Source organism: Cricetulus griseus, chromosome 4 (assembly GCF_003668045.3).
Source record: "Cricetulus griseus strain 17A/GY chromosome 4, alternate assembly CriGri-PICRH-1.0, whole genome shotgun sequence".
Lineage (NCBI taxonomy): Eukaryota > Metazoa > Chordata > Mammalia > Rodentia > Cricetidae > Cricetulus > Cricetulus griseus.
This window is the reverse complement of record NC_048597.1, coordinates 171,319,185-171,335,397: the sequence shown is the minus strand read 5'-3', so window position 1 is coordinate 171,335,397 and position 16,213 is coordinate 171,319,185. Positions and strand designations below refer to the sequence as shown.

At 37.2% G+C, this 16,213-nt stretch overlaps 1 protein-coding gene across 6 annotated transcripts in view; it reads right to left on the bottom strand.

Moving 5' to 3' along the window:
• Myo9a (myosin IXA) overlaps positions 1 to 16,213 on the bottom strand; it is a 178,756-nt gene that overhangs the window by 140,911 nt on the left and 21,632 nt on the right. For all 6 annotated transcript variants that reach the window (XM_027414855.2, XM_027414857.2, XM_027414860.2 and 3 more), the window contains 2 exons: positions 6,887 to 7,797; positions 1,285 to 1,379 (listed from right to left, as the gene is read on the bottom strand). In XM_027414855.2, coding sequence (XP_027270656.1) covers positions 1,285 to 1,379; positions 6,887 to 7,726 — 935 coding nt within the window. In that variant the 5' untranslated portion in view covers positions 7,727 to 7,797. The remainder of the gene's footprint in view (positions 1 to 1,284; positions 1,380 to 6,886; positions 7,798 to 16,213) is intronic.

Genomic DNA, 16,213 nt, shown 5'->3' with positions numbered 1-16,213 from the left:
TAAAACACTTAAAAATAAACTCAAATATACAAAAACATTTAAGTACTCCTAAAAAGTACAAAGATATCATCTCTAAAATAATCGTAAATTTAAACACTAAATCAATGAAAGCAGGCAGGAGCTATAGAAGAACCTTAAGTACACAATTAGATAAAGAATCCAACCTAAAATGGCTACATACAGTATGATTCCAATTGTACATCTTGGAGAAGGTGATATGGAGATAGTAAAAGATCACTAATTACCAAGACCTAGGAGGTATCAGGGCTGAATAAGCTAAACACAAAAGATTTTTAGCACAGTAAAACTATGCTGAAGTACTAAAATGGAGACTGTAAATAATATCTCTACATTTCTCCAAGCCAACAAGATGTATAACTCAATTAGCAAACTTTAGTACAAGTTATGGATCTCACAATAAAAATGCAGCAACAGGACTATCCTTAGTTTTAACAAACAGACCATACTAACACAGATGCTTGTAGCAAGAGAAGCAATGCTGGAAGAGATGTAAATGATACATAGGAACTCTCTGTAACTCTTATTTCCTTCTGCTATGAATCTGAGACTGGTATGAAGAATATTAATTTTTAATCTATAAAATATATTGCTGGCACAATAAGATGACTAATCATAGGGAATGTAAGAATTTTTACTGTACCAAAATTAATCCTTTGATTGGAAGAATACTAATGTGGATATGTAGAAAAGTATAATTATACTAGGAAGTACAATAATTAAAGGGCCATTTTCTGACTTGAAAGTAAATTTTTGAAAATTTAAATATAAATGTAAATGCATGTAATTGTTAACAGTTAACAAATATAAGTTAAGGATGTTAATAATTAGTCTTCCAATTTTCTCAGTTTGGACCCACCAAAAAGTGAGGAAACAATTGTTATGTAGATACCAATGTCATAATATACAGTTTATGAAATGAGTAATAACTAAAATAAAAATATGTTCCAGGGTATGAAGATATAACTCAGTAATTAAGAGCACTGGCTGCTCTTTAAAATAATCTGGCTTCAATTCCTAGCTCTCACATGGCAGCTAACAACCATCTATAACCCCAATTCCAGGAGATCTGATGCTCTCTCTTCTGTCCTCCAAAGACACTGCATGCATATGGTATATACACACAGAGAAAATAAAACAGATCTTAGTATGAATATGTGTGTGTGTGTGTGTACCAAACATGTATGCGTGTACTGTATGTATGTATGTATGTATGTATATGTTTATATGTACCAAAATCTAGTGCTTCTAAGTAGCAGTACTTACCCAAGTACAGTGCCTGTTTCCTGGTAATTTACTTGAATAAACTTGCCAAAACGACTTGAATTGTTATTATGAGCTGTCTTTGCATTTCCAAAGGCCTGTCAAAATAAATAGTTTTTATTTAGAAATAATTTTTAAACACTGATTAAATACTAAAGAAGTAAGGCAATTTATGTTTAGAATCATTCATATTTGAGGCAGAATAAAAGAAAGCAATGAAAAACTGAACAAAAAAAAGTAGATTTTCACCTTATACTAATGCTATAAAATGAATCTCAATTTTTAGAACCTAGCCTACAGAACTAAAACAATAACTCAGTTGTTAAGAGCACATGGTGAGCAAGCATGATCTGAATTCCCATCACAACACTCCTGTAAAAAGCCCAGTGTGGTGATGCATAGCACCTGCAACACCAACTCAATAAAACAGAGAGGAGGAAGGCTGAGGTTTGTTGACCATTCAACTAATTCCAGATTTAATAAGAGACTCTACCTCATGGGAGTAAGGTGGAGAGTGACAGTACAGAACAATGTCCTCGTTTGATCTCCATTTCTGTGTCAACATGTTCCTATACCTACACACAATTTTGCATACAATACACACATTCATACATACACTGATTATTAAAATAAAAACATGTTTCTCTAATGAAAATCCTAGCAACTTCACCATCACAGGAGCCACAGCAACATCCACATCTGTAAGCACCAAAAGTACTCAGGAGGCCAGGATATTGCTGATGGCATAAATCACCACAGGACCAAATTCAACAAATATGGTCAGGTAACTTTTAGTGGCATTACCACTTAGAGAGGAACCAGAGCTTCTGCCAAACTGCCAATCTTGTGAAACTGTGGCCACTGGTCAGTGAGCAGACATGGGTAAAAACAAGACTGGGGCTGCCCCCATCACAAATGTGATGCAGCATGAGCAGTCTGACATCATGAAGACCAAATACTTATGCAGAAGAGCTGAGGAGAAAATTAAGGATGTGGGGTGGGTTTGTTTTTGGGGGGAGGGGATATAAAGTGTGCTGGTGGCTTGAAGCCACACAAAGAGGTTCATTAATGTAACAAATTCTTTTTAAAAGGACTAATCTCACTCATGTCAAGATTTCCTCACATTTCAGAGACGACTGACTTCTTAAGTTCATACTAAAGCATTTTGCAAAGCTGAAAGAAGAGACTAAAAAATAATAATTTTATAAAAACTGATCATTCTAGAAGTACATAAATGAAGTTTCATAGCCGGGCGTTGGTGGTGGCCCAAGCCTTTAATGACAGCACTCAGGAGGCAGAGGCAGGCGGATCTCTGTGAGTTTGAGGCCAGCCTGGTCTCCAGAGCGAGTGCCAAGATAGGCCCCAAAGCTACACAGAGAAACCCTGTCTCGAAAAAATAAAAAACAAACAAAAAAAAAAAATGAAGTTTCATTAAAGTACTATACTTATCTATTTAAAACAAAGCTATTTTATACAAATGACAAAAGAACTACAAACTGCTTGTATCATCACCCAAAATATATACCAGGCAATGGAATAATGAATGGCCAACAACAAAGAATGAATAAAACAAAATCAATGATGACTTTATTATAAATATAGACAGTATACTGGTTAGTTTTGTGTGTCAACTTGACACAAGCTAGAGTCATCACAAAGAAGGAGCCTCAATTGAGGAAATGCCTTCAGGAGACCCAGCAGTAATGCATTTTCTCATTTAATGATCAATGAGGGAGGATCCAGACCATGGTGGGTGGTGCTATTCCAGGACTGGTGGTCCTGGGTTCTAAAAGAAAGAAGGCTGAGGAAGCCATGGGAAACAAGCAACCCCCCCAAGGCCACGGTATCAGCTCCTGCCTCCAAGTTCCAGCCCTGCTTGAGTTCCTATTCTGACTTCCTCCAATGATGAAAAGCAATGTAGATATATAAGCCAAATAAACCCTGTCCTACCAAACCCTAACTAAGACAAATGGGTAAATAGTTTTCATATTCATGTATTCATTAAACTGTACATTTTAAATGTACTTATTAAAAGTTGTAATTCAATAAAATTAAAACTTTTTTAAAAGTAAGAGTTGGTAGTGTATCTCAATACCACCAAAAATAAATTATTCACTGCTCATAGTATCCTATTCACAGTATCTTTAAAGACCTTGACTTTGAAATGATTCGTTGAAGGTTTTTTCTTCTTGTAAAGATGAATAAGAATCACATCCTTCTAATTACACACATGCACCTGCACACGCATACGCACAAACACAGCTGAATAGAGAAAATTTAACTGACACTTCACTATACTTTTACTCCAACAGTTATCAGTGTAGTCGAGACCAGAAGCATGACCTTAAAATTTGCCAGAAATACAAAATTTTAGAGGCTGCACAGTATTGTCAGAAATTCTGAGGATAAGGTCCAGCAATCTGTGTTTTAATAGTTCAAACGCAATGTAAAGTCTGAGAAACATAATCTAACTACTATGCACTGATTTCAATTTCTGTGAAATTTTAATGAACACTAGAAATTATGCCACATGACATACAAATATGAATTCCTGAAAATCTTTAGAAATATTGCTTGTGAACGCTTAAAATCTATTATATCATTTTAAATAAGTGATGGGAAGAGTGTGGATGCTCAAACACAATCAAGAAAAGCCTAAGATAGACACATACACTGTGTCACATGCAGCCTAGCAGTGGTGAGATTTGAATGTCTCAAATAATGTCTCAAATGTCAATTCTGTCCTTCCTTTGTACGCTATAGAAGATATTTTTCCCAAGGATTTATAAAATATCACAAAATCAAAAATGTAAAAAGGTTTCATTTAAATGTCATGCTACTTTGGCACAATATAGAGGAAAACAAGCAGGATTAGAGAAAAACAAATATTGTTTCACAAAATACTATTATTATTTTCACATGTGCAACTTTTTGTTTTGTTTTAAAAAACAATCTCACTCAAAATCAGGCTGGACTGATATTTACTACATAATCCAGGTTTACATTGAACTCTAGATTCACCTACCTCAACCACCAAAGTGCTGTGATTAAGATTGGCAACAACATACCTGGGCATGTTTAATCCTATCCAAAGCTATAATGGAAGAAGCCAAGCAGATGCTTTCCCTGTTGTATAAATTTTTATTAGAATACAAGTCTGTCAAGCTGGGCATTGGTGGCGCACGCCTTTAAGCCCAGTACTCGGGAGGCAGAGGCAGGCGGATCTCTGTGAGTTCGAGGCCAGCCTGGTCTACAGAGCGAGTGCCAGGATAGGTTTCAAAGCTACACACAGAAACCCTGTCTCGAAAAACCAAAAAAAAAAAAAAAAAAAAAAAAAAGGAATACAAGTCTGTCAATCAGGTGGGACCTTTGGGTCCATGTTGAGAGAGTCTTGTAGACACTTCATCACAGGTGAGAAAGCATGATCAACCACACTACTATAGGATTGTATTTAAGACCTCAATGTACCCAATGCAGTACTATTATTATGCACCTATCCAAATGGCTAGAAGAAAATGGCAATTGACAAATGCTGCTGAGGATACAAAGCAACTAGAACATTAGTATTTGCTAGTGATTAAGCAAAATAATAAAACCACTCTACTTACAATATGATACAACAATCTCACTTCACTTCTTGAACACTGAGGTCAGTAAAAATGTCAGAATATCTTGTGAAAATCTTCCTTCATAAAAGAAACAAGAATGCAGACAAGAACTATCCAAAGATGACCTTTTAAGAACTTTATTAAGTAGCCAAGATTTGCAATAATCCTCAATTGATAGGCACTAATAACACTGGCTAAATTTTAGGGTTTGTTGTTTATTTTAAATGGGCATTTTAGCAATTTATTTACTACTATTCATTCCTCCCTACCTCCACACTAACAGAGTTCACCAATTTCCCACAATCTTTTTCTTTGTTTTTATTTTGTTCTTATTTTTGTTTTTTACCACAACAATTTTTTGTGTGGTAAATAAAGCATTCTAGACACCACTGTTCATCACCTGTACAGAATTTCCCTGGAAAAGTTCCCTGTAAGGGTTGCCTTTATCTTAAGTAACTGATCACTCACTGAGAACAGCCTCTCCATACACATTATCACCGTGTTTGTTTCTCCAAAACAGAGGCAATTGTTTTATTTGGTTGGTTGTTTTTTGTTGTTGTTGTTGTTGTTGTTGCTGTTTTTCAAGACAGTGTTTCTCTGTGTAGCTTAGTAGACCAGACTGGCCTCGAATTCATAGAGATCCACCTGCCTCTGCCTCCCAAGTGCAGGGATTAAAGGTGTGTGCCACTACAGCCCAGCCAGAGGCAATTGATTAAGCACTGAAAATACCTAAGATGGTAATATGAGTGGGGAGGGGACCCCTCAAAAATTACAAAATGGGTTTGAAAAGACATGAAAGTTGGGACTGGAGAGGTGGCTTGGCAGTTAAAAGCACTGGCTGCTCTTTAAAGGACCAGGGTTAATTCAGGGCTTAATATCCATTTGGAACTCCAGCTTCAGGAGATCAAACACCTTCTTCTAGCCTCTTCTAGCACTGAATACATGTGCACATAAACATGCATGCAGACAAAACACTCATACACATAAAATCTCAAAACAAGGTATTAAAGATTGCATCCATGTAGAAGGCCATGTATGTGTAAGAGGGTCACAAATGTCAAAGAATATATGTATGCTCAGGAAAGAGCTCAGACTTGTGTTTGAATATGAGGCTGCATGATAGCAGAAAATAAAAGGGCAAAGTCAAGTTGATACTTACCAAGATGAGGGTGAAAACAATGCTTCAGCAAATACATAAAACCTCAAAGAAAAGTCTGAGAGCATTAATATGTGTAGGTATCTTTAAAAGTCCCCATCCAATCAGAACCACAGAAAACAATGGACAATTATGACTCCATGTAAAACAAAGAATACAATACTTAGAATATTGGTTCAGAAGTCATGAAACAACTAAATAGGAATAACATAACTAATAATCACAACCCCTGGGGAAATCTTACTTCCAGATGTATTATAAAGCCCAATACAAACAGAAATTTCTCCTATTTCTTCTGTCTTTGTAAAGAGATAGACTACTATTCCAGTAGCTCAAAGAAACAGTTTTTGGTTGATTTTTCTTTTGATGGTACTAATGACAGAATCCATGACATGCAAGTGCTACAACCCTACAAGAATCACTTCCAAAAATAAACTATTAGTATCACACCTGCCTTGCTTCTTTGCTATCTTAGAAGTTCCCTTGATCACTACAAATGATGTCTATTCTTACACTTTTATTTCATCTTCTCACATCTACCAATTTTTTCTTGAAGATTTAAGAAAAAATTTCTAGCTGGGTGCAGTGGCACATGCCATTAATCCTAGCACTAAGGAGGCAGAGGTAGGTGGATATCTGTGAGTTCAAGACCAGCCTGATCTACATAGTGAGTTCTAGGACAGCCAAGGCTATGTAGAGAGACTTTGTCTTTTTAAAAAAAAAAGGGGGGGAGGGAGGGAGAGAGGGAGAGAGGGAGAGGGAGAGGGGAGAGAGAGAGAGAGAGAGAGAGAGAGAGAGAGAGAGAGAGAGAGAGAATGAGAATTGTTTCTATATACCTTACCTCAAGTACTGGTCCAGCTCCAAGAATAATCTGTTCTACTCCACTAGCAAATCCTTTCTGACTGAGGGCAGTAAGGTGATGAATAAGAAAGTTTGTGCTTTGTGTCTTCCCAGAACCACTCTCTCCTGAAATCACAATACACTGATTCTTTTTGCGCTGAAGCATAGCATGGTAAGCTACATCTGCCACCGCATATATGTGGGGTTCAAGTTTTCCCAACTGGTGGTTATCATACATTTTGACATATTTAGGATTATAAATAGGAAGAAATTTGAATGGGTTAATAGCTATTAGAATACTGCCAACATAAGTATAAATTTTTTCATGCTTAAAGCGGTTCCGTAGGTTTTCTAAGAGAGTTTTCTCATTCAAATCAGGTAAGCTACATAAATCATCAAAGTCTTTCTGTTGAGGCTGTGGAAGGAAACCCCTTTCCATCATCCTTCGGCGTTCTTCGGTTATCCGTAGCCATGATTGGAGGCTACCATAATGGATTGATCCATCAAGGTTTTTTTCTCTCAGAAGAAAGCGGTAGTCCTCTCCACTCAAGCGATTTTCCAAAGCCATCCGGGGCCACAACATCATTCGTTGAACTGGACAGTCGGTTGGATTGAGTATCCATTCTTCTCCACCAAATTCCTTTACCTCTGCTAAAACGTAACATTTTGTTTTGTCTAGGTGAAGTCTATTTATAAGAGAGTCAATCACCTCAGCAGCTGTGGAGTTTTTTCTGGCAGGAATTGGACAATAAATTGTGCCTTCTGAAATTGTCCCAGGATATATTCGTAATGTATGTTCATTATCCTCATAGCGTCGTCTTCCTCCATCACTTACATTCATATTGGATCTTGTCCCATCAGAACGGACAGTACATGTTCAGGACTAGGCAAACCATCTTCTTGGCAAAAGAACTGGAACATAAAAGATAGAACACTGAGCAGTCACACTAAATAGTTTTCTGTGCCCAAAAATCAAAGTCTTAACAAGCATATTGACTAGAGCTTTCTGAACAAAAAATCCTAACTCTGTATAAGGACAAGTTGTTGGTTTGCTTTGTTTTGTTTTTTGTTTCTTTTTTTGGGGGGAGGGGGGGTATCAATACAGGGTTTCTCTGAGTAACAGCCCTCGCTGTCCTGGAATCAGCTCTGTAGAGCAGGCTGGCCTCAAACCCACAGAGATCCACCTCTGCCTCCCGGGTGCTGGGATTAAAGGCCAGTGCCACCATCACCTAGCTAAGAACAAGTATTAAGCCAAGCATGGTAGCATATGGTTGCAATTCCAACACTTGAGAGGTAAAGACAGTAAGAGTTCATGGCTATCTAGTAAGTTTGTGTTCAGTCTGAGCTAGTTAAGATCTTATTTTCGGGAGGGGGCACACACTGAAAATAGTCTCATTAAAACCATATAACATTGTTTTATTGTCCAATTCAGGTGCTTTCTAAAAAAAAAAAAAAATGCTAAAATATATGTATTGCTTTTTTGTTTTTAATAACCCAAAAAAGAAAAGGCAAATTATTTTTCTGCTATATCTTTGAAGAATCTCACTAAAGAGCGCATTGAAGCCGGGCGGTGGTGGTGCATGCCTTTAATCCCAGCACTCGGGAGGCAGAGGCAGAGGATCTCTGTGAGTTCGAGACTAGCCTGGTCTACAAGAGCTAGTTCCAGGACAGCCTCCAAAGCCACAGGGAAACCCTGTCTCGAAAAACAAAAAAACAAACAAAAAAGAATGCATTGAGACAGCTAATTTTATGTACAAAATCTCTTAATGGTAACACAGAAACAAGAAAGAATACCATCAATGGAAGAAACATTTTGTGAAACTCACTAAAACAGTAGGACAAGGGTAAAAAACAGAATTTAAAGTCTTAAGCAAGGAAACAATGAGAAACCTACTATTTAAATATTTTCAAGGAATTCTGGGTCCCTGTTCCCTTCCTCATGGTCAAGAAAAAGAGGGGATTTAATAGGAGCAACTCAAAGATCATGTCCTGGACTTTGCTAAGTTGACATGATTACACAAGCAGGTACCATTAGAAACTTTATTCTAATCCCCGATTTTGTCCTTCAGTACTATTGTTCTACTGTTGTCAACTTGATTCCATTCTTCATATCCTTGCAATTCTAAAATTCCACATATACTACTTCACAGTTTACCCCAGAAAATTATTTCCTTCAAATGGTTTCTCTACCTCATAATTTATTTTTCTCTTCTCTACCCTGCTACTAGCCACAGAAAAAAACATAACCCTTTATACATATATATATGATATGGCCTTTCTAAAACTAACAAAAACCATTTCATCTTCATTTGTAATTTAGAGCCATCAAGTTTAAAAAAACACACATACACACACACACTTAAAATATATTATTATCTTTCTCACTTCACTTATTTCATCCTTTAACATAAAATAAGGGGCCTTGGGGCTGGAGAGATGACTCAGATTAAGGGCACTGACTGCTCTTCAAGAGGACCTGAGTTCAATTCCCAGCATCCACATGGCAGCTCACAACTGTCCAGTTCTAGGGGATCTGATACCTTCACACCAATGCACATAAAATAAAGTTAAATAAGTTATAAAAAAATAAGGGGCCTTTTTAAAAAATTCTGCTTGAAGCATGATCTCATATAGCCAAACTGACCTTGTTGTACACATGTACAAGTACAATCACTATGTACATGAGGTTAATTTACAACTCCTGACTCTCCTGCCTCTACCTTCAAAATGCTGGGTGCATGAGTTCTATGCCTAGTTAGTATGTAATTTTTTATTTTAATTTTTACTTTATGTGTACAGTTTGTATGACTATTCCATATTTGTGTATGTCCTGGTAGTGGCCAGAAGACAGAATTGGATCCCTTAGACCTTACATCATAAGCAGTTACATGCCACCTGACATGGATGCTGGAAATTAACCAAGCCCATCTGGAAGACCAGCAAGCACTCTTGACCACCTAGAGGTCTCTCTAGTTCTTAATGTACTCTTTATTTTAAACATAAAAACTTCACAGTTGCCTTCATTTTATCCTACCACACTCTTTGCAAAGACCTCTGATGAAGAAATTATCTTTACTTTAACCTAGATGGCCTTTAAACAGATGATGGAATATATATAAGGTAGCCACATATCCATGGCTCAAATCCAACAAGTCTGAAACAGTTATGCACTTGCTGTTCTGCTCTACAGTGATAACCATTATCTTAAGGTTGGTATCATGTTGATATATGTTTATTATCTGGGTAAGTTTCCATAAAATTATATATAATACCATTTCATGTTTTTAACCTTTAAGATATGGTATCGCCTTACCCTCTCCGAGAAGCAGATGGGAAGGGGGGGCAGAAGGGGAGAATCTGGGGATTGGAATGTAAAAAATAAATTAATAAAAATGAAAAGAAATAGTATCACACTATACTTAATTGTGTGCTGATGCATTCAAGTTCAGTAAATGCCAAATCATATCCCTGTGCATGGTTTTACCACCATTTAGTCAATACACTGTCCTTTCAGTGAGTACTATAACTACTTCCAACTACACTAAAACAGTAATGTTACAGTTCTCATATATGTATCTTCATATATGTTTGCTAAAATTCCTTTGGGTTTTAGGCACAGAAGTGAAAGTTTGAGAATACCTGTTAACAATCAGATATTACAAAAAAAAAAAAAAATGCTGTACGAACAATAGCTCTGACAAGTGTGAAAGAGTTAAAATTTTTCTGCCTCCTTATCAAACATTACTATTGTCAGAATTGAGTTTCTACCAACCTAAAGTATGAAAAGAGATCTGGTAACTGGCTATTTGGATGAAGGTGCTCACCTCCCGAGCCTGATAACCTGAGTTTGATGCCCAGGAAACCAACTGATAGAATGAAAGAACCAACCCCCTCAAATTGTCTGCTGACCTCCATATGGGTACTGTGGTACAAACCACACACACACACACACACACACACACACACACACACACACACACACACACACACACACCAGTCAATAGACTTTCTTGTATCATTTTTTAATATTTTATGTGTATTGGTGTTTTGCCATAGGTATTGGATCCTCTGGAACTGGAGTTATAGACAGTTGTGAGCTGCCATGTGGGTACTGGGAATCAAACCTGGGTCCTCTGAAAGGGAGTCAGTGTTCTTAAACACTGAGCCATCTCTACAGCCCCAAAACAGATTTAAAAAGACTAGTTCATTTTATCTTGCATCTCCTTGATTATTAGTAAGTCTGAATTACTCTTATCCTTTCATTTGTCATTTCAGTTGTTGGTTTACTTAGCTTTTTCCCTTTTATGAATTGTCTTTTCCTTATCAATCTGAATGAATCTTTTACATTTTATTATAAAATTTTCAATTTTCAGCTGAATATGCAGAATATATTTCCAAACAACCACTGGCTTACATTTTACCTATATTTTTATGTATTTATCTTGTGTGCATGTGCCAAGGCACACAGATGGAGATTTTATGGCAATTTACATTTTGATACTGCCTTAGCTTACATATCAGTATTGTAAACAGCTGACAATATACCTGTGGGAAAGTAGCACACAGCCCTAACCCCAGCACATAAAGAGCAGGGGCAGGAAAATCACTACAAGTTCAAAGCCAGCCCAATCTAATACTGAGACTGTCTCAAAACAATTTTTTTAAACAAAACAAAACAAAAAAAGAAATGACATCTAATTAACATTATCTCCCTTTTGTGAGCACTATGTTATAGACTAAAGTCTATAATTCTTATATGCACCTGCTCTTATGGTGCTCATTTGAATTTCCTAACTGTTTTAAGACCTAATACTTCCTTGCTCATCCTTGCAAAGCCTAAAAGCCTAATATTTTCAGACTAATGTTTTTTATGTCACTCAAACTGAACTGCTCTTCTAGTTTGTTATACTTTGTATCTTCCACAACATTACATGGTTTTATATATTTCAGAATCTAGCTTTGTGGGTACACTTCAAATGCAAGAATTTTTTTCAGATAAACACTTAATACAAATCTGTTTATTGCTTGTTTAAAACAATACTACAACCACAATCATGCCTTTAAACTAGTAAGTGTAGGGACTAGAGAGATGGCTTGATTTTTTATTGGGGGAAGAGTGGGAAAAGGGGGAAGGGGAGAGGGGAGACCTGCCTCTGGGGACAGGAATGGCAGAAGTGGGGACAGAAAGACAGGCAGAGAAGGGGAGCAGGGAGGTGGGCAGGGCCCTTTAAAAAGGGAACATAGCCAATGTGTACAGGTAGTGTTCTTAGCGGCTGCAGCGGAGGGCATATCATGTCAGAACCCCAAGGACAGGCCAATACAGATGCCTGAATACGAACACCTGTCACCAGTGAGATGTGGAAACAGAAGAGTCCACAGAAGCTCACAGGTGGACAAGCTAGCACATTGTACTTAGCAGTGAACAATTAAAAAAAAAAAAAAAAAACTCTCTCAAACAAGGTGAGAGGTAAGGGCACCTTGAGATGTCCTTATTTCCACACACCTTGAAAATTCTATTCAAATATTAACTCCTAAAAAGAAACTTTTTCTTATTAATCTAAAATAGCCCTGTTAACGACTAAAACAATTTTAAAAATTAAAATAGCCCTTTATTCTACATCTCCTTATCTGTATCTCCCCTTTTCCTAATTTACTTACTTTTTAATCAGAGAACTTGATACACAACCTAAACTTACAATTATTTTTATTTTAGGTTTTTGTTTATTAAGTGACATGCCCACTAAAAGATAAGAGAATTCCATCATTTCATCAATATTATTCTGCCTCAAAACACATGTTAAGGGGCAAAAGAGATGGCTCAGTAATTAAGAGCACTGGTTGTTCATACAAAGAACCAGTTCAATTCCCAGCACTCACATGGTGGCTCAAAATCATCTGTAACTCCAATTCCAGAAAATCCAATACCCTCTTCTGGCCTTTGCAGGCACCAAGCATGCACATGGCACATACACATACATGCATGACTTAACACTCAAATGAATAAAAATAATTAAATCTAAAAATCAATTTAAACATGGTAAAAATAAGCAGTTCACATGCACATTAATAAATATGTCAATTTAGCAAACATTTTATTGCTTAGGTTGAGCATTTTATTGGACTGATTAGTTCCCTCCTTTTCCCCAGCTTTGCCTATGTTGTTTTTGAGACAAGGTTTCCCCTGTGTGACCCTGACTGGTCTGGAACTCACTTTGTAGACCTTGAACCCAGGGATTAGGCTGCCTTTGCCTCCCAGAGTGCTGGTATTAAAGGAGTATATCACCACACCTGGTCTCTATTTTTATGTCTAACATTTGCACACTGTTTATATCTGACTTCCTATCAGAGCTGTTTTCAACAATAACAGGTGACATTGTAGCATTTTAAATGGTGTTTTGTGAATGAAAGCCTTGACTGTTCTTCCAAGATTTGAACATGGACATCATGAAATAAATGTTACTCAATGAAAATGGACATTGGATTTGACTTTCTAAAGTTTTGTTATATCATTTATATTTTGGGCATTTGGAGAAAAATGATTATACAGTAACACCAATGGTAGTTTGTATTCCTAAAATTTCAGACAATTTGAGCTAAGTGACACTATGGGATATAATCTAATAAATCTCTAACACTAAAAAGATTATTTTATGCATATACTTGGGGGTAGGCAGTAAAAGGACAAATTGCAGAAGTCAATTCTCTCCTTCCATCAGGCTTAACAGCAAATACATTTATCCACTGAGCCACCTCACTAGCCCTACCCCAATTTCTTTAGTGAGAAGAAATAAATAAGCCCTTCCTTCTACAATCTGCCTGCTGTTTTATCTCAGCAACTAGGAAGTAACTAATACTAAAGTGGGCTACTGCCGTGACAGACCTGACCATGTGGTATTCTGAATAAACATAGAAAACTTTGGGACTTTGGACCAGAAAAGCAACTGCATTCCCACATGGTCTTGTCTTACTGGAGAAAGGTCCAGGGACCTGTTACTCCTCTGCTGTCGACTACTACATGTCGACCGCTCAGCATATCCACAGAGAAGAGAAGAGAGTGATTTCCTGTTTGTCCCCACTTATATTCTGATTCTGTCCAGCTACGTCACTTCCTGCCTGGCCAATCAGCCAATCAGTGTTTTATTCATTAACCAATAAGAGAAACATATACACAGAAGGGCATCCCCATTATACCATGACCATAGGAACTCTTACAAAGGAAAACATTTAATTGAGGCAGCTGCTTACAGTTTCAGAGGTTCAGTTCATTATTGTCAATGGTGAAAAATGGCCATGTGCAGGCAGACATGGTGCTGGACAGGAAGTAGATTGAGACACTGGGCGTGGACTCAAAGCCTGTCTCCACAGTGACACACTTGATAGAAATAAGTTAATAATTAAGTCACAGCTAGCCAATAAGAAACCTTAGCCAATGGCCAACAGTTTAATAACAAATATAGCGTCTGTGTGATCATTTGGGGCTGAAGCAGCAGCAGGGCCTAGCCGGGCCAAGAAACTTCTCATTACACATGCCATATTCTTCAGTCTTATTTTGATGCAGAGCTTGAAATCAATTAAAGCAGTAAAGCAAGAGAAAAAAATAAGTAGGGTATAAATAGGAATAGAAGAACTCAAATTATCCCTACATGTAAGCAATATGATCCTGTGCTTAAAAGACCGTCAAGGGGGCTGTGGAGATGGCTCCATGGTTAACAGCACATGCTCAACAACCACAAATCTCTGAGTTCTAATCCCAGCACCCATGTAATAGCTAGGTATGGTCCTGTACACACCTCTAACCCCAATACCAATGGAGTGAGGAATGGGTGGAGAAAAGAGGATGAAAAAATGAGCTCCAGGTTCAGGAAAAGACCCTGCCTCAAAGGAATGAGGTACACAATAATAGAGGACACTCAAAGGCCCCTCCACACAAGCAAACATAGGTGTGCTATACATACCTATACATACTCATGCACTCACCATATAAAAAGAGACGTGAGGAAACAAGCAAACAAACAAAATCCTAGTGATGCAGCCAGCAGTACAGGATAAAATAAATACTCAACATGCAAAAAAAAAAAAAAAAAAAAAAAAAAAAAAAAAAAAAAACAGCTCTTTTCCTACATCATTAATAAACATGCTGAAAAAATCAAATTGAGAAGCAATTCTATTCATAATAGCCTAAAAAGGAGGTGAATAACTACAATGAAAACTTTATATTGAAGACACTAGAATATGAAAAGATGTCCATGAACATAGATTAAATTAGTATCATGGGAAGAGAAGACAGCTTCGTAAAAGTACACACTTATGACACAAGTGTCTCAGAGTTGAGGTCTCCAAAAGCCACATTAAAAGATGGACAAACATGGTAACCCACTTTTAATGCCAGCATATGGGAAGCAAGAACAGAATTCTCCAGAGCAAGCTGACAATCCATACTAGCAAAACAAGCCCAAACTTAAGCAAGAGAATCTATCTTAAGAGCTAGATGAAGAATATGACTGAAAGAGACAGTAGAGCCTATACACACACTTACATCCACACCCACATGAATTTTCATACATACATGTAGACCATGAAAACACACGGAAAAAATTAATATTGTTAAATAGTCTTTGTTAGGAATGGAGAGATCACTTGCTTCTTCTGGAGGACTTAAGTTTGGTTCTCAGCACCCATTTCAGGCAGTTCACAACTCCAACTCCAGGAAATCTAATACTCATACTTGCCTCTGTGGGCATCTGTACACAAGTGGTATATATTCATACCAAACACACATACATATAAAAATTTGGCTTTGTTACTAAAGTGAGCTACATATTTAATGCAACCATCACAAAAATATAAGGGGGAGAATTTCAGAAACTTCAAAATATTTACTCCTTCTAGTAAAAATATTAAAAACTTTTTTAAAGTTTTTTTAGTGATGTATACATATGTATGTATGCACATATGGGTATGCACTTTAAGATACTTTAGGACTCCTTATTCTTATCTGAAGGCCTACTCCACCTCCTCTTAGCATATGGCTGCTTACCAAACTTCCATGCCTAACTCAGAAAGTCATGGTTTTAGCCGGGCGTTGGTGGTGCAAGCCTTTAATCCCAGCACTCGGGAGGCAGAGGCAGGCGGATCTCTGTGAGTTTGAGGCCAGCCTGGTCTACAGAGCGAGTGCCAGGATGGGCTCCAAAGCTACACAGAGAAACCCTGTCTCGAAAAACCAAAAACCAAAACAAGAAAGTCATGGTTTTTTCTCTTCATTTCTTCATCTCCTTCCTCAAGGCAGCTTTCTTGCCCCTGGATTTTCCTTTTAGACTCTAATACAATT